The 17,779-nt window shown below is 39.4% G+C and overlaps 1 protein-coding gene across 1 annotated transcript; it reads right to left on the bottom strand.

Moving 5' to 3' along the window:
- Nucleotides 1-7,043: 7,043 nt before the first annotated feature.
- Nucleotides 7,044-15,835, bottom strand: ppp1caa (protein phosphatase 1, catalytic subunit, alpha isozyme a). Its single transcript, XM_044331999.1, has 8 exons — nucleotides 15,676-15,835; nucleotides 15,342-15,454; nucleotides 9,938-10,069; nucleotides 9,429-9,659; nucleotides 9,216-9,320; nucleotides 8,900-9,123; nucleotides 7,903-8,037; nucleotides 7,044-7,805 (listed from the first exon to the last, which is right to left on the bottom strand). Exons 2-8 carry the CDS (start codon nucleotides 15,394-15,396, stop codon nucleotides 7,689-7,691), a joined length of 999 nt encoding a protein of 332 aa, XP_044187934.1. The 5' UTR covers nucleotides 15,397-15,454; nucleotides 15,676-15,835; the 3' UTR covers nucleotides 7,044-7,688.
- Nucleotides 15,836-17,779: the final 1,944 nt, after the last annotated feature.

The raw sequence follows: 17,779 nt of genomic DNA, 5'->3' as shown, positions 1-17,779 counted from the left end.
CTGGACCCGCCCACACGCTGCGCTATTCGCTAAGGTCAAGGTCAATTTAACAAATCAGACACAGCGCCAGTATTTTGAGCTCTGTGATTGGTTGGAGTATTTATGGGTGGGGCTTCCCATGTGGTTAGGTTTACCCTTACTATGTTGATACAGAGGTGAGTGTTTTCTCTGCTTTAGTGTACGTCTAACCGGTGGACAGTGCAGATGCGGTCACCAGGAGCGGCACCATAACATTATGAACACACTTATGAACGGTTAATTCTGTGCAAATCACTGTGCAATAACCCTGAAACACTATAATACCCACTATCCCTACAAATTATACATATTTATATAGTCTAAAATACAAGATGTGCAAAATATTTCACTCATTACTGTATATATGAACAGACTGTATATACTGTACATGTACTGTCTTTTTTTGCTATTTAATATTTATCCCATCACTCTGCACGCTTCACTTTAAAGATCCCCTTTAAACATATATTAAGACGCTAAGCTTATTTGTTTGGGCATTTTCACTTTTATTGAACAGTTGATGGTATAGATGCAGACAAGAAATGGGGCCTATGTTACAGTAATGATACAGATACAGTCCTGGGTATCACCTCCCTTGGAAATTTGTTTATGATAAATCTGTGTTTTTTATGTATAAACTATATGAAATACTCGTCTATCTACGTGTAGAAAACTCTTTCCAAACCACTGCACTGTGGGATCTGTGTAAGACTTGGCAAGAAAGGAAAAATCAAAGCAACTTAAGGAACTGCATATGTTTTTAAGATAGAGAGAAGTAAGTCCTGTTACATAAAGATAATGAAGAATTTCACAAACTTAATAATAAAAATAACTGTAGACATGTAATAAGACATGTAAAAATACTCTGCCCGGAACAATAATGTGTGTCTCGTGGTTTTTCCACAAAAAAAAAACGTATAATTACCTCTTTAAAATGCTTAAAATGGCATCTCCTTCTTCTCCCTCATTAAAAATTCCAGACTGTGTGTAAATATATTTCATGTCAGACGTTTAACTTTTGGATACAAGGTGTCTACTACTTTACTGTAAAGGTCCATCCTCAGTGTATGTGCAAGTTACTGTTACATACTGGTCCAGGACTGACCTCCAAACTAGTTGTGACATCACAAATCCTGCTGAGAAAACTTTCCACTTTCAGCAGATGAATGTGAAAACAAACTCTGCACAGAGAAGCTCAAACACCCGACCGTAGGAACAAGAAGAAAAACATGTTTTTGAGTGTAGAGGGATTTTACAGTAAGAACAATTATAATTTACATACAATTTCAATTAGCGAGTAGTTCAATGCATTGGATTAGTGTTTCAGAGAGGTACAATTTAATTTCAGAGGGGCAATTTATTATAGTTTACAGGCTGTAATTATGGGTAAGCAAGCAGGAAAACAATCCAGAGTAGTTTTAAGGCATAATTCAAAGTCCATCAAGGTATTCAAGCTCTCTCAGATCAAAAAAAGTGGAAGGAACACATCGTCACTCCGTCATCGCCGATGTTCAACTGAGGAATTTCATGTCTGGATGAGTTCTCTCATCACAGATAATTATAGTCCAGTTATGGATCAGTTTCTCCTCACAGTCAGAAGTCAGAGTTGTTGTATTTCCTTTTTTTTTTTTTACATCTTCATACATACATGTTCTCACCATCCGTCATGTGCAGCTTTATTGTTCCTGGTTGGTGGTCAGTGTGACGAACATGGCGTCCGCAGGATTTGATGTTGCTGTTTGGTGAAGACTCACAAGTGTGACTCATAACTCAACAATCCATCAATCAATCAATCAGACTTTATTTGTATAACACCTTTCACACAGGTTAGTGCAGTTCAAAGTTCCTCACAGATGACCGACAAGCCGATAATAAGACAGAGTACCATAAAAACAATAAAAACAACAAAAACAAGAGAAAAAAACAAACAATTTGAGACCAATGTAAAAGCTATAATAATTTATAGTAGTAAAATATAGTGAAATAAAAACTAGATTAAAAAATAGATTAAAAAGACAACAAAAATAAAAATGACAAACTAATACAATCAAATGGATTTAAAAACTATAATTATATATATATATGTATATAACAATAAGTTAAATGAGTCAAATAAAACTAGACTAAAAAAACTAGATAAATAGATTAAAAAGAGAAAGCAAAACAAAGACAAATAAAGTCGATTAAAGGAATAAAAAATAAATAATAGTAATAATATAACAGCAGGGTGTTTTATGAGCTGACAGATGTGACTTTACTGCAGAGGACGTCATAAATCTACAAGACAACACTCAGCGACCTGGTGTGAATGTTGCAGATACAGCAAGTTCACATCTACGACTGCAGCTTCCTGTCAGTAAACTAACTTATTCTAGCAGAGATCATATACTGTATAGAAGGCAAATATACATACAGATCTCATATACTTTTATACTTATATACACTTTATTACATGCTTAAAAACAAGATCTTTTTCATCCAATTTCTCTCCAACTACATACATATTTGTCATAATTTTGTCATATTAACACAAAACTGATTCAGAGTTTTTGTGTTGAATACCTGCATTAAATTAAACTGTAATTTAGTTGTTAGTTAATTGTATTTTGATTAGACTGAGTTTCAACAACAGTCAGGAGCCCAAATGAACATTGAAACATGTTTTCCTTGCTGTAATCATTCCTCCTGTTCATACTGACCCTTCTAATGTCCTCTCTCTGTGCAAAAATGTATTTAAAAGTTTATCTGAAGCTAATATGAAGCTTCAGCATCCAAATGAGTCAAATCAAGTAGATATCTTTCAACGTTACAGTCTTTTTAGTGCCTCTTTTTGTTACTATACTTCCACTGCAGCTCAACAGGGAAACACTGAAACACAAAGAGGGAATTTGATGCTAAAAAGACTGTAAATGTGTCAGATATCCACTTGATATGACTAACTCAGACTGCTGAAGCCTCATATAAGCTTCACATCAACTTTTAAATAACTGTGTGGACACACTGTGGATTTTAGCCTCCATCACTTCCATTGAAACCACATTTGAAGGTGATATTTCAACAGCCAGTATGAACAGGAGGAACGATCACAGCGAGGAAAAACCGTCCTTTACAGCAGTCGTTTTGGCTCGTTGCCTCTCTAGCTTTCTTATTGTACTTACAGCATGACTAACACACACGCACTCACACGCACACACAAAACCAAAAAATAAACAAGGGGAAGAGAAAGCGACTGCAAACAGGAACCGAGACGGAAGCGAGGCGTGCTGCCCAGCCACAAAGAGGAAGGAAGAGGCTGGTAGCTTGGACTCATGTTGCCTTTTCATTATTATCATTTTTTGTCACAACCCAGTTCACACAGGGTCACATACATTCAATCCACAAACTCTTTTTTTTTTGGGTCCAGTCGAGCGTCTCTGTGCTGTCTGAGAGGCTGAAATCTAATAATAAAATAAAGAAAACACAAGCATAAAGAGAGAGGCCACCCATGCTACTGACTCATGCTGAAATGTTTGACAGACGCTAACACCTGCCTCCACAAAAAGAAGAAGAGGAGGAAAAAAAAAATAATAATCCGCCTCGAGGGCTAGAACATATAAAAAAAAAACCTCTACACTCCCAGGGTCATTTCCAACAAGCGAAATGTTAGAAAAGAAAACCAGACACAAAATATACAAATTCTATGTTTTATTTCTACCTTTCAACAGAGACAACTTGTGATTGATTTTGAAAAGAAATGAAATACAAATAAAAATACTGTTGATTTCAGTTCTTTCTTTGTTTTTTTTTTTTTGTTTTTTTGTTTTTTTTTTCATTTATTGGAATAATTTCATATCTACCCAGCGACAGTGCATGGTGCAAAAAACATCCCTGATCGATTAAAAAAATCCTACACTCATAAACTCGCATATATACCCAGCGTTAAATCAGCCAGTAGAAACAAAATACCAACCAAAAAAAAAGTGATTTAAGAGCAGATTCTTAAGAGGTAATAACAACGGTAAATATAGAGTTTTAAAAAAAAAATGTTAGAAGCAAGAGGTTTGTACAGCTATATGGAGATGGAAGTGGACTTTTTAATGGGGCCCAGTTGGGACCATTTTATTCAGATGATGGGAGATCTACAACTTCCATAATGGGCGCGTTATATTAATTCTTTACATGAAACCATTTAATTGTTTTGCATTTGCTGAAGACACAAACTCTGGTCTCCGAAACATTACAGCTCTCAAAGCCTTATATATTAACTTTTTCTTTTTATTATTATTATTATTATTATCCACTTTAATCACATATATTTTCTCTAAAAGGTACATTTTCATCTGTCGACATACTTCTTATCAACTTTATCCACAAAAAAAAAAAAGGTCGGCCTGATATCATTTACAAAGCAGGAGAAATAACCTTCAAAGCAACACATTGCCCCCCCGTCCACCCCCCTCCCCCCTCCCCCCTCTCATATGGACTCATACACTTATCTCAATTTAACCACCTTTAAAGCTGAAAATGAAACTTCAAAAGCCACCTGACTTGTGAATATTCACTAATAATAGTAATAATGGTGTTTTATTATTTCATGGTATGTTTCCGAGTATACAAATATAAGTATGATTACATTTCATACCGTTTTAATTTAAATTTCACTTCCTGAGTTGATCTTACTGGATGTGAATTGAACATGAGTACACAAGTCCAATGATTATTATTATTATTATTGTTGTTGTTTTTTTTCTTCCCCCGTCCACCCCTACACACACACACACACACACACACACACACACACACACACACACACACACACTATCTAAACGCAGTTATGAGTTGCACTATTGTTAGAAAGCCAAGCAGGATATTGATTAAATCTTACCTACATTGATTTTTATTTTTTAAAAAAAGGAACATTTATCTTCTGAGGTACTGAGTTGGAAAACTCTTGCTGCAAAAATGGAAAGAATTCGGGACAATGTGAAGCGTCTGACTTCTTGAAGCTTCCCCACTTTCTGCTTTTTTTTTTTTTTTTTTTTTTTTTTTAAATACCTGCTCATGCACTGCAGTCAACCTGACCAGTATGTTTACTGGCTCTGCAATCTGGAGCGCTGCGGTGCCATGTGTTCATACTTGGACAGAGGGGAGCACAGACAGCAGACAGCAGACAAACAAAACCAGACACACCAGTTGTGTATTATTGGAAAAACTAACATAAAATAAAAGTGTTATTTGGTTATTAGAAATGGGCAGTGAGACACCCTGAAATACTGCAGAGAGAGAGAAAGATTTTAACCAGTTGCAGCAGCCTGTGCTGAACTGGCTGCTTATACTGGGAGGGGGGGGGGGGGGGGGGGGGGGAACCCTGTACGCCAGCTGGACTTTTAATGCACAGTAGATTGTGATATTAAGTGGTAAAAAAAAGCACACATCTGAATTCAATTGTTTAAGGGTTCACAGTTGTCACAGGATACATATTGATAATCTTCCAATATTGAAAGTTATTTAATTCTATGGCTCTTAAATGTTTGTTTTTTTGTTGTTTTTCAACCTGCTGAAAGAAAAATACAACATACTTTAGAGCAGATGATTGCAGTCACAAGCAATGCAAGTACTTCCATATTCTCACTAATATTTGTTTTTTTTTTTTGGAATAACACAACCTAAGAAGCGTATAAAATTACTTATTTAATTGCTATACAGCAGGAGCTGTTCACTGGGAACCACAACTTCTTTTTAAGCTAAATCCACTGGGAATCTGCCAAACACACACACACACACACACACACACACACACACACACATACACATATATTCATAATGTTTGTTTTTCAAATGATTTTGTGCTCAAATTCTCCATCAGGTTTAAAAGGACTTTCTACTATTGTGTCATAAAATGGATAAATCTTTTTTTTTTTTTTTTTTTTTTTTTTTTAAGTACGGCTGCCTTGTTCCCAGTCATAGCTTGCACGCAACCCTCATTAGGTGTGGGTTTACATTTAAATACGCCCACTCTTTGTTTATATCACAGACTGCAGTGAAGTGGTCTTGAGTAGAGAGCTTCTGAGCGGGAAAAGGTCAGAGCAGTGATTCATTGTCGCACCTCACTTTCAGTTTTTTTTTTGTCTTTTGATCAGAAGAAAATATATAACAAACCTTCAGGCTACTTTTCTCCACAGTAGGTGTCCTGCATGTGTTGTGCAGATTAAATGCCAGATAAATTGTGGCACCTGCAGACGGTGATGTTATATTATATATTATGTATTATTTTGTTATGTGGGGATTGTGTTTAGCTTTCAGATCTGCAACATTAGTGAGGTAACAAGCAAGAGAAGCTGCTCACGTCCTGCTAAACTTATCCAATATAACATTTGGTATTAAAGAGAGTCTGAAAGATTCTGTTTTTGTGATTAAAAACAGGAAACTTCTGGTCCTTAAACCAGCTTTGGTCACTTATGAATTATCTCTGACTGGATCACTCTCTTGTTTAAACTAACAGAGGGCCGATATTACAAGTTTCTGTGAGTCTCATTCATCATCTGTTCGAAGCCGCTGCGTTGTTAGTTCAAGGTCAGAGCGCTAACGGACGAGAGCAGCAGCTAACGATAAAAAACATGACAATGCGATGGCGAACACAAAGTGATCAGCAATGGTGGCAAAAGTCAAATAAATGGTTATTTTTTATTCATCTTCAACTTTCAGTGAACTAAAAACAAACAAAAAAATAAAACAAGAAAGAAAAAGGAAGAAATAAAATAAAATAAAATCAAAGCATGTCTGTTTCATGTATCTACAGAAAAAAAAAAAAACAAAACTATTTCACATCCACGACTGCGTTCTCAAGTCATTGGTTTTCAAAAGGAAAAAAAATTAAAAGAAAAATAAAATGTTATCTCATTGTGAATTTCACTTAACGATTCACCTGCACATACAATATATCCACCAGTGCACCCAGTGTGTGGTATGTGCCGTTACCATTTGAGCGTGCAACTTGTTCCCAAACCCCCCCCCCACTGCCCCCTCCCCCACCCACCTCCCCCCACCACCACCACCACCACACCACACAGACATACACAGACCTCTGAAACAGGATGTACAAAAGCTTGTGTTTAGCATTTAAACAGTGCAGGGCCTCAACATAAACAGCTAAGGCTCCTTTTCTCTCTCTCTCTCTTGCTCTTCCCCTCCTCCTCCTCCTCCTCGTCTTCCTCCCCCCCCCCCCCTGCAACCAGGTTTGAGTTTACATCACGGATGGGCAGAACCCATCTCTACAAATGACAGGAAAAAACAGAACAGAGGGTACAAGAGGAAGAAAAGAAAAAAAAAAACAAAAACACAAATACAGAATACAGCGACTGCCCTCTGTGTCATTCTCACTTTATACACACACTCGCACGAAAAAAAATGTTGCAGGCAAACAGCCGAACAAACAAACAAACAAACAAACAAACAAACAAAACGGTTAAAAATAGTTTTAGAGAGAGAGAGAGAGAGAAAAAAATAAAACATGATTTGAACCCTGGACACTTGTTTGCTTTGTTGCCGTTTTGGTGACGAGGGAGAAACAAGTTTGGGAGGTAGAGGAAAAAAAAAAAAGAAAGAGCGTTGTGGGCCGACGGGGAGGGGGGGGGGGGGGGGGGGTGGCAGGTTGTGGGAGGAGGGGTGGGGGGGGGGGGCCCGAGTGGGTGTTATTTCTTGGCCTTGGCGGACTTGGCTGAATTTCGTGGCGGAGTGACCGGTCTTCCAGATCCCATTCCTCCCCCTCCGCCGTAAGGATACAATTTCTTATCTGCTGGCTTCAGAATCTGTGAGAAAGACGATGAAGAGAAATTAAACTCAGTATTTATACACTATAATTCTTTTAGTGATCCATACTGTAAACAAATCTGTATTTTTACACACCTGGAAGGAGCACATGAGTGTCTCATCCACGCTCATCATGGCACCAGCGTTGTCGAACTCTCCGCAGTAGTTGGGAGCCGAGAACAGAGTGACAAGTTGCCTCTTTGCGAAAAACTCATAACCGTCTTCTACCACCTGAACGCAGAGATGAAGAGCGTCAATAAATACAGACGAGACAGAAGGAAAGACAGCTGATGACTCACTTGGTTTCACTGGTTGAAAGAAGCAACGCTTGAATGCGCTGTGCTGCTAACTGTTTGATCTTTTCTCTCTTTGGAGATTTACATGTTTTTATCATTTTTTTTAAATATATATCTTTATCCTTTCTGTTGTTGTTGCACTGCTGTAGGCTGGGACTATTTGGTTATTTGTGTATGCAAGTAAAGAAAATGACAAACTAAATCTTGAATCCTGGTTCAGATTTTCAGGTTCTTTAACTAAACAAGAGTGATTTATTTTCAGCAGGACTTGAGTATTATCTCAAGTAATCATTTAGTCTATGAAATGTTAAACAAATGTCATTCACGATTCCCTAGAGGTCTTAGTGACGTCTTTAATTTGCTTGTTTTGTCAAACTAACAGTAAAAAACCTTAAGATATTCAAATCCCTGTCATATATGATAAAAGAACAACAGAAAATTGTCACATATGAGAAGCTGGAACCAGAAAATATTTGGCAATTTTGCCTGAAAAATGACTGAAACAATAAATACTAGCCAATTATTTTTTTGTCAATCAACTAATCAACTAATTGCTGCAGCTCTAATATTCAGAACCACTAAATGTCAAAATATTACATATTAGCAACTTTGCAGTAATCACCTGGCAATTTTATTTATACTGAAAGGAATCTAAAATGTTTCATAAGAGTTTGAAATTGTTAAACTGGTGCAACAACTATTGCTTTCATGAAATATTCAAAAAGGACAAATGCATGACCCGAAGCTCCGGTTAGCAGGAGCACGAGGCCTCCTGGCTTTTCATCTGTACACATTACCTGATGTGCCCTGCATATTAGGTCCATGTCGTGTTTGTGCAAAAATTTGGCCACCACGTCCGCCCCGAATGTGAAGGAGACACCGCGGTCGTTTTCCCCCCAGCCCAGGACGTCTTTATCTGGATCAGCCCACAGCAGGTCGCACAACAAACCCTGGTCAGGCACGTCTGTGGGTCGCATTACTCTGCGGATCTGCTCCATAGACTGAAGATCAGGAGAGAGGCCTGGAGAGAGAGAGAGAGAGAGCGAGCATCTTAGCTTGGTTTCTCATCATTTAATGCGGGTATAATTAACGGCTTATATTAACAAAGCCTACCTCCGTGACAGCAGAAGATTTTCTCATCTACGATGGCAGCCACAGGTAAACAATTGAAGCAGTCTGTGAAGGTCTTCCACAGCTTAATGTTATACCGTCGCTTACCTACCAACAAGAAAAAAAAAAAAAAAAAAGAGACGAGTGTTTAGAGAAACAGTCTACAATAGAAATTGAGTTTTTTTTTGTTTTTTTACAGCTTTTCTCTGCACTTACACTCATCATAAAAGCCGTAGATTCGATTTATAGAAGCGCATTCATGGTTGCCGCGCAGCAGGAAAAAGTTCTCTGGATATTTGATCTTGTAGGCTAGAAGCAGGCAGATAGTCTCCAGCGACTGCTTCCCTCTGTCGACATAGTCACCCAGGAACAGGTAGTTGCTTTCCGGGGGGAAGCCTCCATATTCAAAGAGCCGGAGCAGATCATAGTACTGACCATGGACATCTCCTGCAGGGGGCAGCAGAGACGTGCAGTTTAAACATCATGCTTTCACTGCTGGCTGGGTGTAGCCTGCCTTTGCGTGCAGAGGCAACACTTGGGGACTGTTACAACTGGCAATTACAGATGAGCAGACTGTTTAGTAAATCATGCACAAAACCACAAGTAATGACCTTCTTATCGAGCATCAGAGTCAGTCTACAGTCTAACAGTTTTGATGATATTTCAGACGTGCATCAGTGAAACTTACTGACCCCCTTTTTTTTTTTTTATCTGTTCAAACTCACCGCAGATTTTGAGGGGAGCCTCTAACTCGAGCAGGATCGGCTGGCTCAGGAAGATTTCACGAGATTTGAGGCAAAGGCCGCGGATCTCGCCTTCTGTCAGCTGGACGTTCTTCCCTGGCCGAGAGCCCTTGACTGGAAAGAAAGAGAGAGAGAGAGAGAGAAAAAAAAAAACATCAACACGGGAGATAAAGTCGTTTAATGGGAGATAAAACAACTCGACAAAGACACGCTTGTTCTCAGAACTGTTAAAAAAAACTGAATGAAGCACAGCAATGAAACGTGATCCTCTGATTTCGAGCCAGACCACCAGACCGGGGAGTTAACACCTCCCACCAGCCAAATGCTGTCAAATTCTGTTCAGCAGGCCACTTCAGCAGGTAGCCACATCATTTGAATATCGTCTTGTTGAGCTACTAACACAAGATACACTTTTAATGTTTGGCAAAAAAAAAAAAAAAAAAACACAACAAGTTGAGTCTCTGCAGTTTGCATAGAGATGCAACATCTGACAAAACCTGATCAGTGGAAACTAGTCTGATGTTGTCAGCCTCAAAAAGCATATCTTTCTGCTTCGGCGGCAGTTCAAACGCAAGCCAGGAGAACGACGTGAGGACCCACTTCCCCCCCGTTTCCAGCTGATGTAGCTGCAGACGCATAATTAGGACTCTTAATATGCGCTGTTAAGAAGCGAAGAATGGCGAGCTGTGATGACACTGTTTCAAATTAATGCTAAGACCGAGATATAAGTGATAACACAAACTGTATTCATCATGTAAAAATGAAGGTGACTTACTGCTCCGGTTACTTCACTGATGTTATCTAATTGAAGTTTGTCAAGTTTTTCCTTGTCATGAGCTCAAACACACACACATGGAGTCACACATAATGATAAAGATATGAACAAACAACCCCACCTAGCTGTTTCAAAACCCCCCACATCACGTCAAAAATGTGTGTCGTCACGGCTCTAATGCTAGAAAAGACTCACAATTTCAGATCTAAATATTTGCCCCATTGACATGCCAACCATGGGCGTGGACGCGATGCCATGAGACTACATCTCAGTGACTGTGTGCGTGCTGCAGCCTTATGCAAGACCGCTCCTGATGGGGAGTTTGGAATCTGGTTTGTTTGCATCACTGACAGAATCAATCACGCCCCCATTCCTACATGTGCTGCTTGATGCCAGAGCGGCTCCCGACACAAGCTGTACGAGCCTGTTAATGAGGAGCCTCGTTCCCACCCGGCACAGGCTACGGCTACAGTTCATGTGCGTACGTAAAAGCGGAGACAGAACTGCCTCCGACTGTCTCGCTGGCGTTTATTTCATAGCTGGATGTGAGTAGAACATGTTTACGGGATTGATTGTCAGGTTTTCTGCGCCTTTAAAACGCCAAACAAGCAAACAAAATGATAAATACGCTCCATCCGATCAACAAAATATACCAGCTGAACATTTGAAATTAAGAGCAAATTTGCAGCTTTTAATCCAGTAACTAAAACTGGTTTCCAGTGTACCCTACTTTCTTCACGTGAAATCCTTCCTGACCTCATTAACTAACATATGAAAAAAAAACAACTAAACTAATACTACTGGAGCAGCATTCAAAACAAAGGAGGATTCAGCCTCTATGTAACTGTGCACCGGACTGCCGTCAATCACAGCGAGCTCAGAAGACACATCTGTGACAGATCAGACAGGTTTCCACTCATTGATGGTCGAGCAGTTTCCATACAGATACAGAGAGCTTGACGTGATGAGCCGGAGCAGGTATTTAAATACAAAACATCAATATTACAATAGAAGCCAAAAAAACGAAGAAGACTACATTTATCACAATAGACTCGTGGACTCTTGGGATATTAGCGCTGATCCCAATAAATAAGTATCACATCAAATCATTGAGACAAAGGTGGATAAAATTAAATGAGAGTCAAAATCTCACAACTTGACGCAGGTTAACGCTTATAGAGCTGCAAAGATTAGTTGATTAATAGATTAGTTGCCAACTATTAAATTAATCCCCAACTATTCTGATAATCTATTAATTGTTTTGAGTCAATTTTAAGGGGAAAAAAGGTGAAAGTTCTCTGACTCCAGCCTCTCAGATGTGAATATTTCCTGTTTTTTTAGTCCTTTAATATCTTTGGGTTGTGGACTGTTGGTTGGAACCAAACAAGACATTTGAGGATGTTGCCTTGGTCTTTAGGAAACAGTGATTGACAGTTTTCACTATCTTGACATTTTATGGACCAAACAACTAATTGCTTAATTGATTGATAATAAAAAATAATCATTAGTTGCAGCCCTTATGTGGCAACTTCCTATTAACTGTGTCAAGATAACGGATCATTGCACAGACATGGAAACGGAGGTGTCCAAGCAACAAGCTGTAACTTGAGGAAATCAGAGATATCCTACACCCCATGTGAACTGTTGTTACACACCTGAAACTTCATTACCGAACATCTCTCAGTCAAACTAATCCAGTTTTAATAGCAACTTTTAAAAAGCATTTGGAGAGAGCAGAAGTCAACAAATTGACGTAAAAAAAAAAAATAATAATAATGGCACTGTCCTCGAGTGACAACTAAAAGCAAGGTCCTAAACAGGGGAAAGTAGGTATAAATACTGCAGTGCTGCTCGTCACTTTAAACCAGGATTACGGGAGGCTAAGCCCTGACAGAGCTTACTCCAAAGTTAGCCACATAGCCAGTGGGAAACAGTGAGCTTATCATGAGGGGTACAGACAAAAAAAGGCTGTGTGCTGATCAGGGGGCAGAAAACAAAGAGCCGGACCAGCGTAACAGAAAAGCCGCCGGGGTGTCGGGAGCGCTGGAATCAACAGTTGGTTTGGTCCAGCACTCCTGACTCAGTGCAGGGTGTTCTGGCTGGGCTCATGTGATGTCACGCTCTTCAGACAGCTATTAGCAACACACACTCCCAGAGTTCACTTAGCTCTAGATCTATGTAGGTAATCCAATTGAATCCGCTCTTGATCCAAACACATTTAATTGGTTTGGTCTCAAAAAAACACAGGCAGCAAGCAGGAGGGTTACCTTGTTTTCCACACTGGGAGACCGAGCCGGTGTGGAATAATTTATCAATCTTTTGATGCGGCGCTGCGGAGGGGGCAGTTACACTTGAGTCTACTGTAGTGGATCATCACAATAGCACTGTTAAGCAGTGAGTGGTTATTCCCAGCAACAAAACCACGAATACACACCAAAAAAAAGGTCAAGTGAGTTACATAAGAGGATATAAATACTGCCACTATCAGGCTTGTTTGTCTTCTCCTGCGTTTGGCAGACAACCTTATCACGGCCCAAGTATAACAATCCATGTACAAAACACTCCCGCAGCCGTCAGGGTCCACAGTCAAAGTCAAACTCCGGGTGCTATGACTGCACTTTTGCATATTTGTGAATAATCCCAATCACATCCAACGGCTCAACTTAGGCCGATCGAGCGGGACCTATATTTAAGAAGGTAAACAAACAGAGGGCTAAGGTCAAATTCATTAACAGCACTCACAGAGGAAATTCTCTCTGTACCCAACATTCCACGTTTAATGAGCAACATATCTTCTGATAATGTGACTAAAAGCACATGTTATCAGTTACGACTTACAGGAGCCATACGGGCAACCGACTACTGTACATGATGTTCCTCCTGTGAAACATAGGCAGACAACAACTGCTTCTATACCGGCAGCTCCACGGGGGGAAAAAAAAACACATAGGTGTACGTGTGAAGCAAGCATAATTACCGCGCACGGTGCACCTGGCCTGCAAGGACAACTGCAGAGGTCACAACCTTATTTTCTTGTGCTCTTTAGATGAACTGTACAGTCGATTCTGAAGAGATTTATGCGCCTGTTTGATGTCCTCAGGGCTCCTGTTACACAATCATCATGTGGATGTGCAGATAAAACGGCACTGTTTTTCCCGCATACACACACACAGCTGCAACCATAACAAATCTGTCTCCACACACTGTGTACAGTGAGCTTTCAGACATTTCAAATCTACTACTTAGGAATGGTTTGTGTCACACTTGTAGGGTCAGTACAGATTACCGGTCCTCACATACTCTAGCTGCCTAATGTCAGGTTTCTTGTTTTTTTTTATGCAAAGCCACAGTCACAACATAAAAACAACTATCCTGACTAACTTGGGCTGCAACTAATGATTATTTTCATTATTGATTAATCTGTCAACTATTTTTTCAATTAATCTGTTAGTTCTTTGGGCCAGAAATTGTCAGAAAATGGTGAAAAATGTTTCCCAAAGAACAAAGTGATGGCCTCGAATGTCTTTTTTTGTCCTGATCAACAGTCCACAAGCCAAATATATTCACTTTACTATCGCAGAAGACTAAAGAGATGAGAAAATATCCACATATAAGAATTATAGAGAACATATGAAATATAAATATAGGAATTTGGATTTTTTTTGCCTCAAAACAATCAAACCGATCATCAAAATAGTTGGCAATTAATAATTAATCGACTCCTTGTTATGGAAATGTTGTTTTTCACTGGGAGCGGATGAGATAAAAACAACACTGCTGCACTTGTATCTTGTTTCAAACACTGGAGCGGAACAGCAGAGAAGGCCAACCAGCAGCCCCACACAGTATTAAATAGTGAGCATGTGCCAATCAAAGCATCTTTGTTTGCACACCTCATTAACAAGACACTCTAGGGGAAGGTTGTGTCTGCACAATGTAATCAGATCCTTCAAAAACAGTAAGCACAACACAGGACAGTCCGCCCCATGTAACTGAGAAGCTCCAATGGGGAAGGGGCGACAAATAGGGACCGAAAAAACAATGTCTACAAGATTGTTCTTACAATATCAATCAATGCAAATATCAACAAGTAACTACCACTTGTATATGGCAAATGTGCACATAATGTTCAGACTGGATATGGAGCACAAAACGGAAATCTTGGGCTAGCATCACCTCCTCTACGGAAAAAATCTGATGCATGAATCACAAACCATAAACCATAATCCAGTGATGTATGACAAGGTGTAATTTGCATAAAATGTGTGATGTTCCTGCCTTTTTTTTTTGCATGCTACTTCACTCTGTAACGTCCCCCATTTCCCCTTGATTCGCAGTAACTGTGTATCTCTAATTAAACAGCTTGTAAATGATCTCCCCGATCAAATAACGTTACTAGCTGGGCAATCTGGGAGAGAGATGCAACCTTTCATCCAAATCCGACCATCGACTCTGGAGCACAGCGATCATTAGTAACGTTAGGCTGCTGTAACATTGACTTTGGTCGACTTACCTGATATATGAGACACACACACATTAAACTACCATCATCAACACATCCTATAATCTAATTTAAGTATATTTCTGCACAGTGGGTTTGGTCCTCCTCACCTTCCAGGAGACGCTGAATTATAGAGTCGATGTTTAATTTGTCCGGCTCCGCCATTTTCTTTATTTTCTGACGTTCTCAGGCAGTCGAGACCTTCGTTTTTTCCGTGTTGCACCTTTAGATTTAAAAGAGCAGTAAGAACAAGAAACGGAGACTATCAGTTACTCACAGTATATAATTCACATCGTTTAGCCATCGAGTGACTCGCACCGGCTTAATCTAAACAACGTTAACCGACAATCTGTGAGCTAATGCTAGTTAGCGTAGTAGCTACCACCGATCCGCGGCTAGTTAGCTATGTGATATAACTTATAAACAGATTAAACGTCCCCGAACCTTGTCTTCAGTTTAACAACGGTCCTCCCAGGATGAATAATGTGTAAATATGTATCCTCTACGCTCAAGCTTGGCCCCCTTTCCCTTTGGTTTGTCCGGGTCCCTCCACTCTTCCCCCAGGAACTTTAAAAGAGGGCCGTTTCTATCGAAGAGTCTGACGTAGGAAGCCGAATCAAACCGAGCTCCTCACACGTTTCTCGAACGGTGATTGGTCCGTTGCGGAATTTAGAAGCCGAATCTTCGCATCTGATTGGGCGCCTTCTGGGTCCGTCTCACACATAAGCCCCGCCTCCCAGCAGTTTACAATAGCATCAATGGATTCAAATGAGAGCTCACAGTGCGCCACCCAGTGTTTATGACTGAAACTGTAGTTTAAAACCTAAAAATACTCTGCTAGTATTTCATCTGACCCACCCACAGGAGGTGGACTGAACTGTGTACAGTCAGATAAAATCCAAATACATTAACTCTGCAATGTAGAGCTTTTTTAATCTCACAGTGGTCAGTTTTAGGACTGTACACACCACCTCTGCAGCTCCATCTCTTGGTCTGTAGTGCAGTCCATACTCCCTTTGTACAATATTTCATTTCAAGTTGTATGTACCATTTCAAAACTATTCCATTCTGTGGTATATAGATTTTAGATTTAGACCACACAGACTGACAGTTTAAAGTCTGATGTGATCATTGTTCCTTGATCTCCTCCATTCCCTATACTTTGCTCGTTATGCATATTGTACTCAAATACTGTTAAACATTATGGATACTTGCGTTGTGCATTTATCTAACATGCTGATTGCACTACACTTAATCAGAATCAGAATCAGATTTGCATATATGATTAGTTGATGTATTGGTAATGCATGTTTATTGCACAGGGATTGTTTACTGTCTGATTACAGCGTGTGGAAAGAAACTATTATATAAATATATATAAAGTAAACAAAATATTTGTGTATTATCATATAATATTTTAGAAGTATTTGCAATTGTTTTACTATGTTTTTTGTTATCTCTTTAATCTTAATTTTCCATATTATTACTGCACTAAAACAAGTTCCTTGTACAAATGTGCCTGGGTGAATTAAGTCAGATTCTGATTTTATTACGACTCAAAATGGGCTTGATTCAAATCTATAATACATTTTTAAAGGCCAAAGTTATATTTCTAACTGTAAGCACTGTGTTAGAACGGCTGATTACAATTACTCACCTAACTAATTATGAATGTGGTCCCAATATTACGATTGTAATGAGTGAGCTCTTGTAGATGTTGCCCCATCTGATAATCACTGATTGAGAACAGATGATACTAACAGTCCCTTCAAAAGCAGCCATGTGGAGCTAGGAGGGAGGTTTTGCCTCACATTTTCTTCACCTCGGTATTGCTGTTGAGGGTGATGAACATCAGATTAAGATATCCGCCTTACCTGTTTTCCTTGTGCATGTTTTAAGTATTTCCCTGGCATTTTTGCAGGCACTGTTTGCAGTCAGACTGGAGCTAGCTGGAGGTAGCATAGCTTTATATGAAGAGACCAGAATACCTGTGTGTGTGTGTGTGTGTGTGTGTGTGTGTGTGTGTGTGTGTGTGTACCAGATGTCCTCACCAGGGCTGGCTGTCGAGATCACTGTAACTTGCAGCTCTAAGGTATGCCTTCTTCTGATATTCCTAGTCATATGTGGGTAATAATGTACACCTCTCATAATAGGAACGAGGAGCATGGTGTTGGCTTCCTGTATGACCTAGTTTGCTGTACTTGGTGAAGGTAATGTAGTAAAGTCACCTAGTTGTTGTCTCCTCAAATATAACTGCTGTTTTTGTCTTTTGTGGGGTTTTTTTTACCTAATTTCCTTATCTTTTGGGTATCTTCCCTTCTAGTAGTTTGTATTTGATTTTGGTAAATTCTTGTTTGAACGATTTGCCTTACTGGCCTCCTTATTTTGGGTTAGTGTTGATATACTTCTGCTTATTTTTGCTCACTCCCATCCTCCTTTGGGTTTCTCTGGCACCCTCCCCTGTACTGGTAATCCATTCATATAGTAACATTTTAAAATTATAACATATTTTGGTAATAGAGACGACTCATTTTTCTTTATTTCAGCT

This window comes from Thunnus albacares, chromosome 17 (genome assembly GCF_914725855.1).
Source record: "Thunnus albacares chromosome 17, fThuAlb1.1, whole genome shotgun sequence".
Classification (NCBI taxonomy): Eukaryota; Metazoa; Chordata; class Actinopteri; order Scombriformes; family Scombridae; genus Thunnus; species Thunnus albacares.
The sequence above is the reverse complement of the archived record's forward strand: the minus strand, read 5'-3'. Positions and strand labels throughout refer to the sequence as shown.